This window comes from Leuciscus leuciscus (genome assembly GCF_965113295.1).
Source record: "Leuciscus leuciscus genome assembly, chromosome: 11".
NCBI lineage: Eukaryota > Metazoa > Chordata > Actinopteri > Cypriniformes > Leuciscidae > Leuciscus > Leuciscus leuciscus.
The window spans coordinates 17,581,644-17,597,413 of record NC_138735.1 but is presented as its reverse complement, the minus strand read 5'-3'; the positions used below and the strand labels follow the sequence as shown (position 1 = coordinate 17,597,413).

Genomic DNA, 15,770 nt, shown 5'->3' with positions numbered 1-15,770 from the left:
TTGCGAAAAACTGAATTGCGAAGAATTTTATAATATATATATTTTATAACTCACAAGTATGAGTTTATATCTATAAACAATAAAAAAAGTAATTGAGACTTTTATAGTATATATCACACCATAGCGAGACAAGTCAGAACTGTGAGATATAAATTCACAATCGCGAGAAAAGATTTGAGTTTATCACTCACAATTCTCACTGAGTTTGTGTCTTGCAATTCTGACTTTATAACTCACAATTGTGTTTAATTCTGACTTTTTAACCTTGCAATTCTTACTTTTTTCATATTTAAGTACATATCTCACAATTCTGAGAAAAAAGTAACAATTGCAAGTTTAAAAAGTCAGAATTAAACACAATTGTGAGTTAAAAATGAGTTTTTATATCACAATTCAGATTTTTGCAATTACGAGTTTATTTCTTGCAATTCTGATTTTTAACCTCACAATCTCCCTTTTTTTCTCAGAATTGAGACAAACCTCCCAGCTGTGAAAGAGAAAAGTCAGAATTGCAAGAAATAAACTTGCAATTGCAAGAGATAAACTTGCAATTGCAAGAGAAAAGTGAGATAAAAAAGTCACTATTACCTTTATTTATTTTTTATTCTGTGGTTAAAACAAGCTTCTATAATACTCTGGCCCCAGGTCATGCAATCAGCTTCCTTCTGTCCCACTCATGTTGTAAAGGAGATTTCTCAGTTGCTGCCCCCAAGTTCTGGAACGGCTTCCCTGCTCACATCAGATCCTCCTCCACTGGCACTTTTAAATCCAGCTTAAAGGTCCGTTTTTATTCTTTAGCTCTTGATTCCATGCAAGATTTTTTTTTTTTTCTATTATCTAAATTGTATCTGACTTGACATGAAAACCTCTCTTTTTGTGACAGGCTGATTTTTATATCCTTAAAATGTAATGATCCGTGAAAATGTGGACTAAAATGTTTGGTGTCTAGAAACATTTAGTAAAAAAAAAACTTAAATTACTGAATAGTTTGCAGCTGCCCTGCTTGTTCTTAAGTCAAATATAGTACAACGGTCTTCATGCGACGAGAAATGGCTTTAATAATCTCTCCCAAAGTGCTTATTCACTTTGGCGACAGAAATGTAAATCATTAGATTAACCAAACAATACTGTTCCTTATACTCCATCTGCTTTAGCCTCATCTCCACCCTCCCCTCTGAGTCTTGGTATAGGATGGAGAATCCCTCGCCATCATAATCGTATGATACCGTGTCCTGATTTGCTTTTGTCATGACAACAGGAGCACTCACACACCAAAAAGGCTGCTTGGCTTCATCCCATAGAGTTAGGTTGATCATGCAACAGTCCTGGAGACATCAATTAGACCATGAAAATCCTTACATAAGTTTTGAAATAAAGTACTGTGAATAAAAAAAAAGTGTGGTGATACCTTGATAGTTCCATGTAAAGCTTCAGTCCTCCAAGGCAAGCTCACATCTCCAACCAGATGAGTACTTACGGATCTGTTATTCTCACTGATCAATTCCAGTGGTAGATAACCATCAGAAATCTGATCTGGAGAGTAAAAAAGAGGTATTATGTTACTTCGTTACCAAAGATAAGATTTAAAGTGACCCCAGATACCTTTTAGGATGAATGATATATTAGGAAGATATGTGATACACTCACTGTAAGAAAAGTATTGTGAAAACATATTTTTTCATACATATATTTTCATAATTAATTAACTATTATTTGAGCATCAATACATGTTGAAACTCTAATACTTCAGGAGGGTAAAAACAATTTTGAGTTTTGCTTCGAGCAGGACAACATAGATATTTTTGAGAATCTAGCGCCATCTACTGTCAAGCATATAGTACCATCAACTGTCAAGTCATCTCAGTGTAGAATTTGCCAACTGCTCAATCATGTGTTTATAAGGTTATCATTCATTTTTATCATCAATTGGACTTTGATCTCTTTTTTTTTTACTATACAGTGCACAATTTACCTCTCCTGCAAAACAGCTGGGAAAAGCGGTCAGACATGATGACTCTCGCTGTATTGTGCAGTTCAATGTAAGCAGAGTATCCATGGAGACCATACTCCGGGTCCACATCATCAAACAAAGCACGGACTTCGGATGCTGCACATGGACTAGCGGTATGAAAGAGAGATAAGGAAGGAAAAGAAAGACATTAACTACAAAGTGGGTGTCAGTGCATCTTTTCACACTAAGGACTGTAGCGACAGAAAGGCAGTAATAGAGACGGTCTCAGAACTGATGAGTCAGAGCTGTACACAGTGCCCAAATTCACCAGAAGATGGAGTTATTACACCACCAAACTATACTGACGGTGATACATAACTGGCATTTAGGTTCTGACTTACACAAACACATCTATGATAAAAAAAAAAGGGAGAGAAAATAAAAATTGACCAAGGAATTCAGCAAATTGAAATACACACCAAAGTTTGAGAATAGTTTTTTTAAGTATTTGGTTTGACAATGCAAATAGTCTTTTGAAAACACAGGAAAAATTTTTTGCAAATGAGAAAACCGATAAGATGAAATAAAGGCATACCTAATAGACGCATGAAGACTTCTTTCCACAAGTCTGTGATTGTGCAAGTTCACTATGACAAAAGCAATTCCACATTGGTCCTGCATAAGAAGAACAGAGTTGTTGCATTATCAATGAAATATTATTATTAAAGAAAAAAACATTATTATAACTACTACTACTACTGCTGCTGCTGCTGCTAATAATAATCAGAATAATGATAATGACATATACTTATAGTGTAAGTGTAGCGTTGGTAAGATTTTTAAATGTTTTTGAAAGAAATCTCTTACACACACGAAGGCTTCATTTATGTAGTAGTAGTAGTAGTACTTTATTGATCCCATTTGGGAAATTTATTCGATGGAAAATACAGTAAAAACAGTAATATTGTGAAATATTATTACAATTCAAAATATGTGTTTTCTATTTTTAAAATACAGAAGAAAAAAAAGTAATTTATTTCTGTGATGGAAATCCTGAATTTTCAGCATCATCACTCTAGTCTTCAGTGTCACATGTTTCTTCAGAAATCATTTTAATATGCACACCTGATGTTTAGCAAACATTTCTTATTATTACAGTATCAATGTTTAAAACAGTTGTGATGCCTGATATTTGTGTGGAAATCACACACAAGATTGTTTAATTATTAGAAATTATCAGAAAAAAACTGCATTTATTAGAAACAAAAATGTAAAAATGCAAAAGCCTTTTAATCTATCCCTTTTAATCAATTCATAGATTAAAAGTATTATAAAGAGATCATCCAAAACGTCAAATTATCAAGTGTTTGTGTATGTTTGTTCCACAATGTACAGTGTCAGTTATAGAAATGGAAAATACCTGCCAGAATCCCAAAGTGACGCCCTGTCCAACATACAGCATCTTGACAATCTTGTCTGCAACACACAACTCGCTGTGTTCTCCTTGAAGCTTTATTTTGGACATAACCGATTTCCAGGCCGGCCTGAAAGACACAAGATGGAAGCAACTACATCACTCACTTAGGTTGGGAAAAAAGGTGTATCGTTGTATTTTTGGCATCTACCACACCTGTAGGGAGCAGGACAATGGAAGGGCACCCGCGACACTCCACAAAGCTCAAGTGAGGTGAGCTGGTTAAAAGAAGGCCAACTGACAGCGCCCCAGAACACAAAAACAGCCGTACTGCTGAAGGAGGCATGAGACTGCTCAAAGGTGCTCCGCCGTCCACTCCCATCAGTCACTGTGATCTCCCATGTAATGCACAGACTCCTGCCAGACACACATGACACAAACCTCATCTGACACCTCTGTTCTCAGAGCATTTAAGGGCAATGCCTTTTTTGAAGTAGAAGTGGGGAATAATAAAAGATAAAAACTCATAAAATACATAAAACGTCTCAATAAAAGAGAGGGCTAAGCTGAAAAATGCTTAATCTGTGTATTTTTCTTGTGATTAATTCAAATTAATGATCACAGAAGTACTGGGATAAAAGTTTATAGTTCGGATATAAACACTGATGTCTATGGTAGCGATCAAAATAGAGTAGATCACCATTTAAAGTAACTTAAGGCTTCAAATAAAGATTGTATCAATTACATCGACTGTTACAAAGTGACAGTTTAGAAATATATTTGTCATAGAATTATTCTTTTAAGAAATTTGTTAAAAAAAAATCCTGATTCACCTATTGATGAAACAAGTGGAGTCTTTTTCAGTGAGTCACTGAATCATTCATTTAATCCGATTTTTTATTATTATGAGTAATTTTAACCAAAGTATGTTACAAACTTTACATGAAGACCCTAAAGAATCATAACAACTTGAGGAAAATGGGCATCCGATGACCCCTTTAAACATTTTTAAACAGACTGCAGCCATTAACATTTTTCAGAACCTCTAATTACATGTTATTTCGTTTAGTTGTATATTCAGAAAAGTGGGAGAATTGTGATCCCTATAAAAAAATATAAAAAAATCATGATTCTCAATTTATCCAGATTTTGAGATTATACTTTTTGAATTGTTTATTATTAAGTGCATTTATTAAGCCAGCAAAAATGACATAAAGCAAAAACCTAATAAATTTTAGTGAATAAAATGTTGCCAATGGTTAAATTTTGTACTTTTAATATATAAAAGGTTGTTTTTTTTGTTTTTTTACAAGTTTAAGTCAATTTTACTAATTTTAAAGATGTTAAATTTAAATAGAAAATAAAAATACATTTAAAAAAAGGTGGAGAATCCAAGGCTGCTTAAATAATAATAATTAAGCTGTATCTAGTTTTTCTGTAAATATATCCTGAGGATCCTTAAAATAATATACATTTACTTTATAATCAAAACTGTGATAATACTGAAACATGAAAGCTAAAGGATAGTTCGGTTAGTTGGGAAACAAACAAAAATTCTGATTATTTGTTTGTTTTATTAGTGTCATTAACCTAATTAAGAGCGGGGAAATATTTGTTTGCCAGTTTACAAGCAATGAATGACATTAATTCTGAAAGAAACAGGGAATTAGATTAGGGAAATACTTAATATGATGCATCATGTGTGGGCACTGGCACCATATGATATCAATTAATGCTGTAAAACAAGATACAAGCAGAGCCCCAGAGAGATTAATAGCTGTTGTTTGTGTCTGAAAGTCAGTGGAGATGATTATTACCGAAGTAAATCTCATCCTCCAGTGTCTTTGTAACTGAGGAACCTATGGGGATTTGTCTGGGCAAGAGGTAGAGGCCAAGCAATTTATTTTTTACAATTCACCCAGCCTTCTGAGGGGACCACAATTATTTTCATTCCCCCTGTACGCCGCACACTCTTTGAGTCGAAAAATTGAGTGGCCCGGCAGCTCTAATCAGAGGTTAAGACAACAGCATGCCGTGGCCTGCAGATCATCAAGCGTGTTTCCGTATCCCATCGCCCAGGAGCACAGAGCAAATCTAAGACGCTGACTCTCACACTCACCTTTAATAAGCCCAGACACTGCAGGAGGGAAAAACATACCTTGACATATATTTGATGGGGAATATGCCATCTTCAACAGATCAGGTCACAACAAAGACGTTATTTTGACTACACAGTCTTGTTGCATATTAGCGATATACAGAAAGGCAGTTGAAAGAAAGAAATCAAAACAACTAGAAATGCAGAAACTAGAAAACTGCAACTAAACTAAAAACTAAGTTTATGTGTATAAATGTATAGAAACATTCAGATTACGTGTCACCATGCCAAAGCAATGATATTGTTGTATTAAATGAAGGATAAAAAAATTTAAAAGGGATTAATATTTATAACACATTTAATTAGTCAACACATTTGTGAACGATCATATAAACTAAACATAAAAGCCACAGTCTCTAACCTTAGGACTTCCTCTGTGTGACGCGGCAGTCCTGAATAAGGGTCGATGTGTTTACGTTTTTTTCTCCACTTGTTCACATTCAGGCTGGCAATTTCTTTGAAGAATGCGTTTCTCCAGTATCCCTTTGGCCTCTCCTGCACACCTACCAGGCCAAGAGCACGTATCATATGATCTTCTTGGTTGGCTTTCTTCTTTTTGGCATGTTCACGAATGTAAAACTGATACCACATAGAACTGCAGGAACATCAGAATGAAAAGGAAAAATGATTTTAATCTTTCTGCTTTAAAAGAGACAAAAAAAGAAACATAAATTAATGAAACGGTCTGAAGAAAAACAAAATCACTCACTTGATGTTTGACAGTTCATGGAAGAGCTTGTTGACAAAACTAATGCAGAAAACAGACCTAGCATCCAAGTATGAGAGAATCCTGAGAATGATCTCTGGCGGCATCCTATTTTAAGTCAGATGAAACAAATGATAGATAGATAGATAGATAGATAGATAGATAGATAGATAGATAGATAGATAGATAGATAGATAGATAGATAAGCAGTTTAATTATGAAAGCAATGGTTTATTTAACAACAAACAAAACAAGCAAATTCCCATTTAAAAAACAAAACAAAAAAAAACATGTAACTAATTAAACAATTATTTTAAACATACAACAAATACATTAGCCTAATTTCTAGAGATCCGAGCAAGAGAGTCACAGTGAAAAACTTCATCTTCGTCAAAACTTGTCTTTCTAAGGAGTTTCCACAAGCCTTTAACGTTACTCTGCGTTTGGATGCCATTCTGTGGACTGATGGGTTCTGTACAGACATTTTTGTTTGTCTGCTGAGAATATGAAACACAAACACTGAAACGATCTAGCAGAGTTCTGTGGTGCAGAGGCATTAATGGTGCGAAATAACCAAGAAAAAGGGACAAACAACCTGGACATGGATTTTGATGTAATAGTTGAGTGTTTCTCGGCATCTTGCTTCTTAGTCTTCACGGATTGCGAAGACATAATTCGTATCTCTTCAGAAACGTGTTTAAGTGCTTCTCAAGTTGTTATCCGTTCAGTCTTTCTCTTCCGGCATCTCGCTGTCAAGGTAACCAGCCGCGCATAATCATTAATCGCACAACGTTACACAGGACACATTCTCATCTGGTTTATTTTAATAGGTAGAGTCCGACACACTGGGTAGGACATTAAACAGTTCAGCATAGAATTATAACATTTTATCCCCGAGAAAAACTCCACAAAAAAGAAAAAAACATTGTTGCTACAACTACTAACTAGTCTACTAACCGGTGACGGGACAATCTGGAGATTTACTGCCCCCAACAGGCCAGGAGCGGAAATGTAGTTGAAACTGTCTAATCGAGAGCTTTTCAAATTCAAACCGATTCAAACTAGGATCCGTGAGATGGGAATGGAGGTGCTTATCGTACGTAAACAATTTGGCAGTTTAAATAAATGCTACATGAGCTTTAAATATATATATATATATATATATATATATATATATATATATATATATATATATATATATATATGTTTTCTTTTTTTTCTAATTGTTCATTCTCTCATTCCTTGCAACATAAATATAGGCTTATTAGATTAGAATATAGTTTCATTTGTTTTGTGTCTTTTATGGAGTTTTTGCTTACTATTGCTGGATCACTAGTTGTATTGCACTAATTTGTAATGCTGCTTTTGATGTTTACAGATGTCTTTATATGTTAGGAAGTGTGGTATAAAATCATTATGTCTTTAACGTAAAAAAGTTTGAAAACCTTTGTCCTAATCTACTCAACAGAATTTACAAAACAATACATTTTCCATTCATTAATGGATGTGAAATATATATGTTGAGATTTAAATCAATCAATCATGTTTAATGTAGTAGCATAGCTATTAAAGTAGTATAATCAAAATATGAAAGCATCATATTACTTTCACACGTGGTCCTTGACATTAAAAAGTTGAAAACTTTTTGGCCTAATTTATGCAACAGAACCTAAAACCTAAATAGACAGACAGACAGACAGACAGACAGATAGACAGAACCGACCGACCAACCCTATCTCACGGCAATTCATACTTATTTTACGAGGTGGCTAATTTGTACAAATTCATACGATTTTTCAAAAAGCGTCATCAGGAAGGACCACCTCTAACAGCACCCCTAAACCTACCCATCACTGGAGTCTAGACAAATTGTACGAAAACGTAAGAGTGAGGTTGTACGAATAAGCCACCTCGTAAAATATGTACAAATTGCTGTGAGATTGCGTTGGACCGACAGACAGAACCGACCAACAGAGAGACAGACAGAACCAACAGACTGACAGAACCGATCAACAGACAGAACCAACTGACAGACAGACAGAACCGACCGACAGACAGAACTCACCGACCGACAGACAGACCAACAGATAGACAGAACTCACCGACCGACAGACAGACAGACAGATAGATAGATAGAATGACAGACAGAACCGACAGACAGAACTGACTGACAGACAGACAGAACCAACAGACAGACAGAACAGACCAACAGAAATACAGACAGAACCGACCGACAGACAGACAGAACCTACCTAAAGACCAACCGACCAACAGACAGAACCGACCGACAGACAGACAGAACCGACCGACATAAATACAGACCGACAGACAGTCAGAACCGACCGACAGACAGACAGAACCGACAGACAGACAGAACTGACAAACAGACAGACAGAACCTACCGAAAGACCAACCGACCAACAGACAGACAGACAGAACCGATCGACAGACAAAACCGACTGACAGACAGGCAGAACCGACCGACATAAATACAGACCGACAGACAGTCAGAATTGACCGACAGACAGACAGAACCGACAGACAGACAGACAGAACTTACCAACAGACAGACAGAACCTACCGAAAGACCAACCGACCAAAAGACAGACAGACAGTCAGAACCAACTGACAGACAGACAGAAACGACCGACCGACAGACAGACAGAACCGACAGACAGACAGAACCGACCGACAGACAGACAGAAACTACAGAAAGTCCAACCAACCAACAGACAGACAGACAGACAGAACCGACCGACCAACCAACCAACAGACATACAGACAGAACCGACCGACCGACCGACCGACAGACAGACAGAACTGACCGACAGACAGACAAAACCTACAGAAAGACCAACCAACCAACAGACATACAGACATACAGACAGAACCGACCGACCAACAAACAGACAGACAGAACCGACTGACAGAATTTGACAATTGAATAAAACAGAAAATATCTAAAGGAATGTTTGTGTATGGCGGTCTAGGTGATCTCAAGAGTGATGGTGGTCTGCTGCCTGTCAGATTAAATAGTCAGAACCGACCGACAGACAGAACCGACAGACAGATAGATAGACAGACAGAACCGACCAAACGACAGAGATAGATAGATAGATAGATAGATAGATAGATAGATAGATAGATAGATAGATAGATAGATAGATAGATAGATCGATCAATAGATAGATACTGTAGATAGACAGATAGATAGATCAAGAACATTGACTTTTTCTTATTAGTTTATGGTTGTAAAATATTTTGCTTGACATTTTAATAAAGCAGAAAATATCTAAAGGAATGTTTGTGTATGGCGGTCTAGGCGATCTCAAGAGTGATGGTGGTCTGCTGCCTGTCAGATTAAATAGTCATAGAGCATTCACAATAATTCACCGTTTCGCGTGGTTGGGGAGAGCTGTTCTCTGTGGGCATGAACAGCTCTGGGCCCCGTGATACACAGGCCCAGTGCCCACCCAGCTTGACATTTGATGTTTACTTTCTTTTGCTCGCCCTTCTGCAGGCCCCAGGTCAGCCACGGCTTTCGGATTCTCAACGTCAACCCCCACAGAGCCTGTCACTGCACCCACAGTGTGATGCTTGTCAAAAAAGGTGCATGGACAGTCTGTGAGGAAGGATGATGTTGACTAGACCGGCCCAGTGAACATGCATGATGTCCCAGTAGTTCACCTAACAGCTTATAAATGGACACTAAGCTGGTGTTGCTGGTGAAGTTTATTTGGAATGCATATAAATAGCTAGAACAATGGTTTTGAAATACAAGAACTGTTAATAAAATATGGTTGGATGGCAATGATTGTTTTGAACTGACAGTAAGTCTCCCAAGTATCCTAAAAGACAAGAATACTATATTGTGAAGTGCCTATTATACTTAAGATATAAAGATGCTGAGTCATTCCATTATGAATTAAAGCAATATCCCCATTTCACTCTTTAGAAGCCGTCAGCCATGATCATCTTACATAATAGTTCCAATTAGAAACTTTGAAGAGTGAGGGAAAGTATTAATTAGGGAGGTTAAGAATGGGTTCAGTGGACATAACACATACTGAATACCTGTCAAACCCAACATTACACTTTATACACTCTACAGCAACTCCAGAGCTTCACTGAAAAGCTTTAAAACGATAGAAACCAGAGAACTGAGAGCTTATTGCAAGGATTATTTTTTTCATAATGAGAATGACAATTAGGCATATAGTACATGCATGAAACCACACGTTTTAACAGCTTTGTTTCCATCCATTTAACTTTTCAATATCATTTCTGCTTGATTTTAGGAGTTTCAGTTTTCCAATTTTCAGTAATGAAATTCAAAGTTACTGAAGAAGTGCAAATGCACAGTTTATAGCTTTGGTACCACTTTGATTTTATGGTAACACTTTACAATAAGGTTTCAGTTGTTAACATTAGTTAATGTATTAACTAACATGAGCTAACAATGAGCAACACATTTGTTACTGTATTTGTTCATCTTTGTTAACGTTAGTTAATAAAAATACATTTTTTATTCATGTTAGTTCACAATGAATGAACTAATCTTAACAAATACAACTTTTGATTTTATTAATGTATAAATGTTGAAATTAACAAATAAAAATATTAATAAATGCTGTAGAAGTGCAGTTCATTATTAGTTCATGTTAACTAATGTAGTTAATGTTAATGAACCCTTATTGTAAAGTGTCACAGATGTTACTTAGAAATTTAAGGCAACAACTAAACTTTTTTTTATACTATTTTTAATACAAAAAGATCCCACATACACTTTCAAATAAAAAGGTTCTCTATTGGCATCTATGGTTCCATGAATAACCTCACAAACAGGTGATAGAGATAATCTGACTCTGAAATAGGGTTGATGTCAGAATGAGGATCATAGCACTTCTTCTCCACAGGGTGGAGCACAAGATGTTTGTCTGACTTTCAATGCATTCCACCTGGATGCTGAGATTTCTAACGTGCATGTCCATTTATTTACTTATATTAAGCTAAATAACATCAGCTTCAAATGAAAAACATCTCTACTAATCCCGTATCCAAAACTGTATGTTTGCTATTTGTATTGCTATGTAAAATAATATCTGTCACCAAAACAAATTTGGCTGTGGTAGTGCAAATATATATTGCAAACAAACTCTTAATTGCAATTTTCTGGACATGCCTGTCCAGAAACGTCCGCTCCAGAATTATTACTGTAGGCTACTTGCAAAGAAGGGATGGGCGTGAAGCGCCCTCTAAAAAGGATGAAGGAGCAATTGCTTTTCTCCACTCTTATTGGGTGCGCGCTTCACTCCTTCTCAAGACAGCTGAAGGAGCGGCCACACAGATCACACACAACTATGGATTTAACAGGTAACATAATGTCAGCATGAAGTAGAAAAGGGGCTAAAGAAAACCTATTAAGATATTAAATTCCATGCTGCTGTTGTTTTTATTTTATCTATTTATTTAATCGGAAAGCCATGCAATGAGTAGAGAAGTGATATTTACTAAAGGGGGAAAAAAATAACTGCAAAACTTTTTAAAATGTTTTTGTTAATTTCAGTTAAGTTAGCTAAACGCTGTTTGACCTTGTATTTTTAGTCGAGATTATATGTTGCGTATCGCTGCGCAATTTAATCTCGTCAAGTCTGATATTGATAGCCCATATTTATAGCTATTTACTGAGAAATTGTTATTCGTGCACTATTATTGCTTTGGAAATATGTTTGTTCTGATTTTTCGTTTTTTTAATCATTCAGGAAACATTGCGCAAATACTCTGAGCACCTCAAACTGATGCGCATAGGCGAGAAGAAAAGGAGTGTGTGTGACGGTGAGTAAGCGAGTAAGTGAGAGAGAACGAGAAAGAGAGAGAGAGGTTAGTCTGGACCAGGTGACAGAGCCACATCAAACCTCCAAGGGGCTAAGATCAGTTTGCAAGGGATTCTTGTTCCGATCATGGTGCCAGCAGCCTGTCCCGGACCCTTTGCCATGCTGGCTCTCGCCTTTCTCCTGGGATGTGGCATAGGGCTATGTATGGGCCAGAATGACACGGAGCCCATCGTTCTGGAGGGAAAGTGTCTGGTGGTGTGCGACTCCAACCCTTCTTCTGACGGAGGAGTCACCTCTTCGCTTGGGATATCTGTGCGCTCCGGCAGCGCCAAAGTGGCTTTTTCGGCCGTCAGAGGGACAAACCACGAACCTTCGGAGATGAGCAACACATCCACGACCATCTATTTTGACCAGGTCAGGTGTCCCGTTGGTGACTTTGTAATCACAGGAACCGCATTTGTAGGGCTGTGCTCAGGAATTTCAGGCAGAAACTTCACGAAGTGACAATTGTTACTATTATATTGGACGATGTACGTTTTCAACCAAAGTTGCGTAAATCCCACAGTTGCTCAGTTGCAAAATAAAACATAAAGAAAAAAACAAAGAAAAAACGCCCGTACTGTCAAAAATGTTAAACTTAACCCCAAAGGTTAACAACAAGCGAATGTTTATATTAACAATAACTGACCCGCGGTCATTAAAATAGACCTCTAGTAATTACAACTGACCCGACTGTTGGCAGGTTTCGAATGCGCTTATGGCAAGCCTTGTTAACATGTAAACATTTGCAATGAGATAAGAAATGTATTTGTAACCATTCTGATAGATAGTGTCTCATAAATAAGTGCTAGTATCTAATAAATAAATAAATTCAAAACTGGTACAACTGGAACTGACACAAGTAGCTGACTATTTATAAATAACCATTAAGTAATAGTAACCTACCAAATGAAAACTTGTAAAACTGAAATATCGACCAGCAACAATTGTATTACATAGGCTAGTTGGAAAATGTATTGATATCTGGACCACAGATCACCATAGAATTCAATGGGGAAAATGCATTTTGTTGCCAGAAACAATGACATGTTATTTCTCACTATTGGAATATATTTAAAAAATAAAATAAATAAGAAAAGTTAGTCACTATTGGATTTTTCACTTGAAAAAAACAAAACAAACAAAAAACATAATTAATTTTTTTTTTATATAGGCTATATATTTATAGTTGTTTGTAAAGAATAACGTTAAAGCAGCTTGCCACACTGCGCTCGAAGATCCGCATGTGTCCGTGTAAAATTGCAGTGCTGAAAATCGGCTAAATGTAATATCCTATGTAGATTCACACATTTTCATTTGCTAGTGGATTTGTAACGCGTCATGTTGCTTTTGTTTCAGGTCTTAGTAAACATTGGCAATCACTTCGACCTAAAAGCGAGTGTGTTTACCGCGCCACGCAGAGGAATATACAGTTTCAGCTTTCATGTGGTCAAGGTTTACAACAGACAAACCATACAGGTGAGCGGACCAGCATATTCTTTTGCACAAATTACTATAACAGTCACCTCTCATACTGTGCGTTATTCATGAACCCTAATGGAAAGCCGATTCTCTGCTTTCAAAGGACTAAAGTGTGCTGTGTTCTGTTATTAAGGTTAACCTGATGCAGAATGAGTACCCGGTCATATCTGCTTTCGCTGGGGATCAGGATGTCACGCGGGAGGCGGCGAGTAACGGAGTTCTACTGATGGTGGAGCGCGAGGATCGAATCCATCTCAAGTTGGAACGAGGGAATCTAATGGGCGGGTGGAAATACTCAACATTCTCTGGATTTTTAGTCTTTCCTGTATAACTGACTCGCAAAAGTGTGCCTGTGAGTGATACTTTCAAGAAACCGAGGAAAAATGAGTATAAGTTCTTTGAACAAAACTGAAACATTACAAAACTGCACATGGACGCGGTCACAGGGAGTTCCCGCCTTTTTTTGGCCGCAGCGATTTTCAGTCGCGATTGTTCTTGGATTTTATCGATGGGAAACAAATCGCAACTGACAATTACCTGGACCACTATATAAATGAGAAGATATTTAAGACGAAGACGAACTTCAAATCCCAAACTAGGTGTATTTATCAGTGCTTTATTTTGTGTTTGTATAGCCTTAATGATTCGGCTTCCGTCCAGTGAGGTGTGTGGTGTGGAGCGGCGGAAGTGCTTTATGGCCCCAAAGCATTTTTGCACGAATGGAAGATTCCTGTTTTGTGCTGTCAATGATGTGTCGTCTGGATGCTGAACATACTGAAAATATGCCAAATGTAGGCCACCTGCTATACAGTGATTATTAAAGAGAGAAAAAAAAATCATATATCAGCCAATGGAGACGTCTTAAAACTTTTTGCTAGACATCTATCTAATTTATAAAATACATATTTACATTATGGTGTGTTCTACATTCCGGATAATAAGTAGCTTTGATTAGTGTTCAGTGACAATGCTCACAGATGTAAGTTGTGGAAAAAGAAAAGTCCCTATATAATGTTCCGCCTAATAAAATATTGTATTGTACACATATTTACTCAATCTTTTTTATTATTAACGTTGATTATATTTTTTATGAATGATAAAATTCGTATTAATGAATCGCGCATGCGCAAAATGCTTATTTTTCTTTGCTTTATGATGAAAAAATATTTACAATAAAACGGCACTGTCCATGGTGCTGAAGCAACACTCGGCCTGCAGAAACCTTCTCAGATGTCTCAAGACTGGATGATAAACAATTACGTATGCTGTTATGAATGCATTAATAATGTTTCTGCAACCTTTATCATTAGACTCATAGTCTATTGGTCTGTTCAGCAATACTTTAGCAATATGATGTTAAATAAGCAATGGTTCCGCCACTGGTGGCCCGTAGAAACAAACAAACACACACACACACACACACACACACACACACACACACACACACACACACACACACACACACACACACACACACACACACACACACACACACACACACACACACACACACACACACACACACACACACACACACACACACACATTTATGCATATGAACACACTCTCTGTCTGTGATTGTTTTATTTACACAGACTTTCATTCGTTTTAGATTTTTCCATCTTGCTCTCTTATACATATACATATCTGCACATGCATGCACACACACATACAATTGTGTATGTAAAACATTTGTGTGTGTGTGCGTGCATGCATGCAGATGTGCATATATATATATATATATATATATATATATAGGTTATGTTACAGTGGTGTCAAAACATTCACAGGTCAAGTATGGTTCATCAGAAATTCTCTTTATTCATAAAGGGAAGCTGGTGTGCAAATGTAGGTTAAAATTCATGCATGCAAATGATGCACATGAAGGTCTCCAGCTCTAGTCTCAACAGACTAAAGATACAAAATGTCTATACGGTATTAGTTAGATCACAGATCTTGCAACATAAACATTTTTAAAGCGTAAGCAGTTGCAAGGCATGGCTCGTATGCTTTTAATCAAGCCACTGAACTTTCGAGAGTGCTGAACTGAATGTGCACATGTTTACTGGACTGTATCATGAAGGGTAATTTGAGGTGTCAGTATTGTAATAACGCCTGTCATAAGCCATAAGTGTACTGAAGACTGTGTCTCTTTCAGATCCACTTAGTTTTAAACCCAGTATAAA

The 15,770-nt window shown here is 36.8% G+C and overlaps 2 protein-coding genes across 4 annotated transcripts; one reads left to right on the top strand and one right to left on the bottom strand.

Moving 5' to 3' along the window:
- Positions 1-379: 379 nt before the first annotated feature.
- On the bottom strand, positions 380-7,170 carry fbxo15 (F-box protein 15). Of its 3 annotated transcripts, none has more exons than XM_082183216.1 (10): positions 6,825-7,170; positions 6,633-6,726; positions 6,233-6,339; positions 5,885-6,118; positions 3,582-3,782; positions 3,372-3,495; positions 2,547-2,626; positions 1,973-2,118; positions 1,409-1,533; positions 380-1,325 (listed from the first exon to the last, which is right to left on the bottom strand). In XM_082183216.1, the coding sequence occupies exons 1-10, from the start codon at positions 6,899-6,901 to the stop codon at positions 1,056-1,058; spliced, it is 1,458 nt and encodes a 485-aa protein (XP_082039342.1). In that variant the 5' UTR covers positions 6,902-7,170; the 3' UTR covers positions 380-1,055. The 3 variants fall into 3 exon arrangements, with proteins under 3 accessions (XP_082039342.1, XP_082039343.1, XP_082039344.1); XM_082183217.1 differs by having other exon boundaries at positions 6,633-6,723; XM_082183218.1 differs by lacking the exon at positions 6,633-6,726 and having other exon boundaries at positions 6,233-6,337.
- Positions 7,171-11,506: 4,336 nt separating this feature from the next.
- cbln2b (cerebellin 2b precursor) lies at positions 11,507-14,781 on the top strand. The gene is made up of 4 exons (XM_082183770.1): positions 11,507-11,602; positions 11,992-12,477; positions 13,462-13,581; positions 13,718-14,781. The coding sequence occupies exons 2-4, from the start codon at positions 12,190-12,192 to the stop codon at positions 13,913-13,915; spliced, it is 606 nt and encodes a 201-aa protein (XP_082039896.1). The 5' UTR covers positions 11,507-11,602; positions 11,992-12,189; the 3' UTR covers positions 13,916-14,781.
- Positions 14,782-15,770: the final 989 nt, after the last annotated feature.

Coding starts and splice junctions, on each gene's coding strand:
- cbln2b (XM_082183770.1), top strand. CDS start 12,190: ATGGTGCCAGCAGCCTGTCCCGGACCCTTTGCCATGCTGGCTCTCGCC. Junction 12,478..13,461: donor CGACCATCTATTTTGACCAG/GTCAGGTGTCCC, acceptor CTTTTGTTTCAG/GTCTTAGTAAACATTGGCAA. Junction 13,582..13,717: donor ACAACAGACAAACCATACAG/GTGAGCGGACCA, acceptor TCTGTTATTAAG/GTTAACCTGATGCAGAATGA.
- fbxo15 (XM_082183216.1), bottom strand. CDS start 6,901: ATGTCTTCGCAATCCGTGAAGACTAAGAAGCAAGATGCCGAGAAACAC. Junction 6,727..6,824: donor ACATCAAAATCCATGTCCAG/GTTGTTTGTCCC, acceptor TCATATTCTCAG/CAGACAAACAAAAATGTCTG. Junction 2,627..3,371: donor TCACTTTGGGATTCTGGCAG/GTATTTTCCATT, acceptor CTTCTTATGCAG/GACCAATGTGGAATTGCTTT.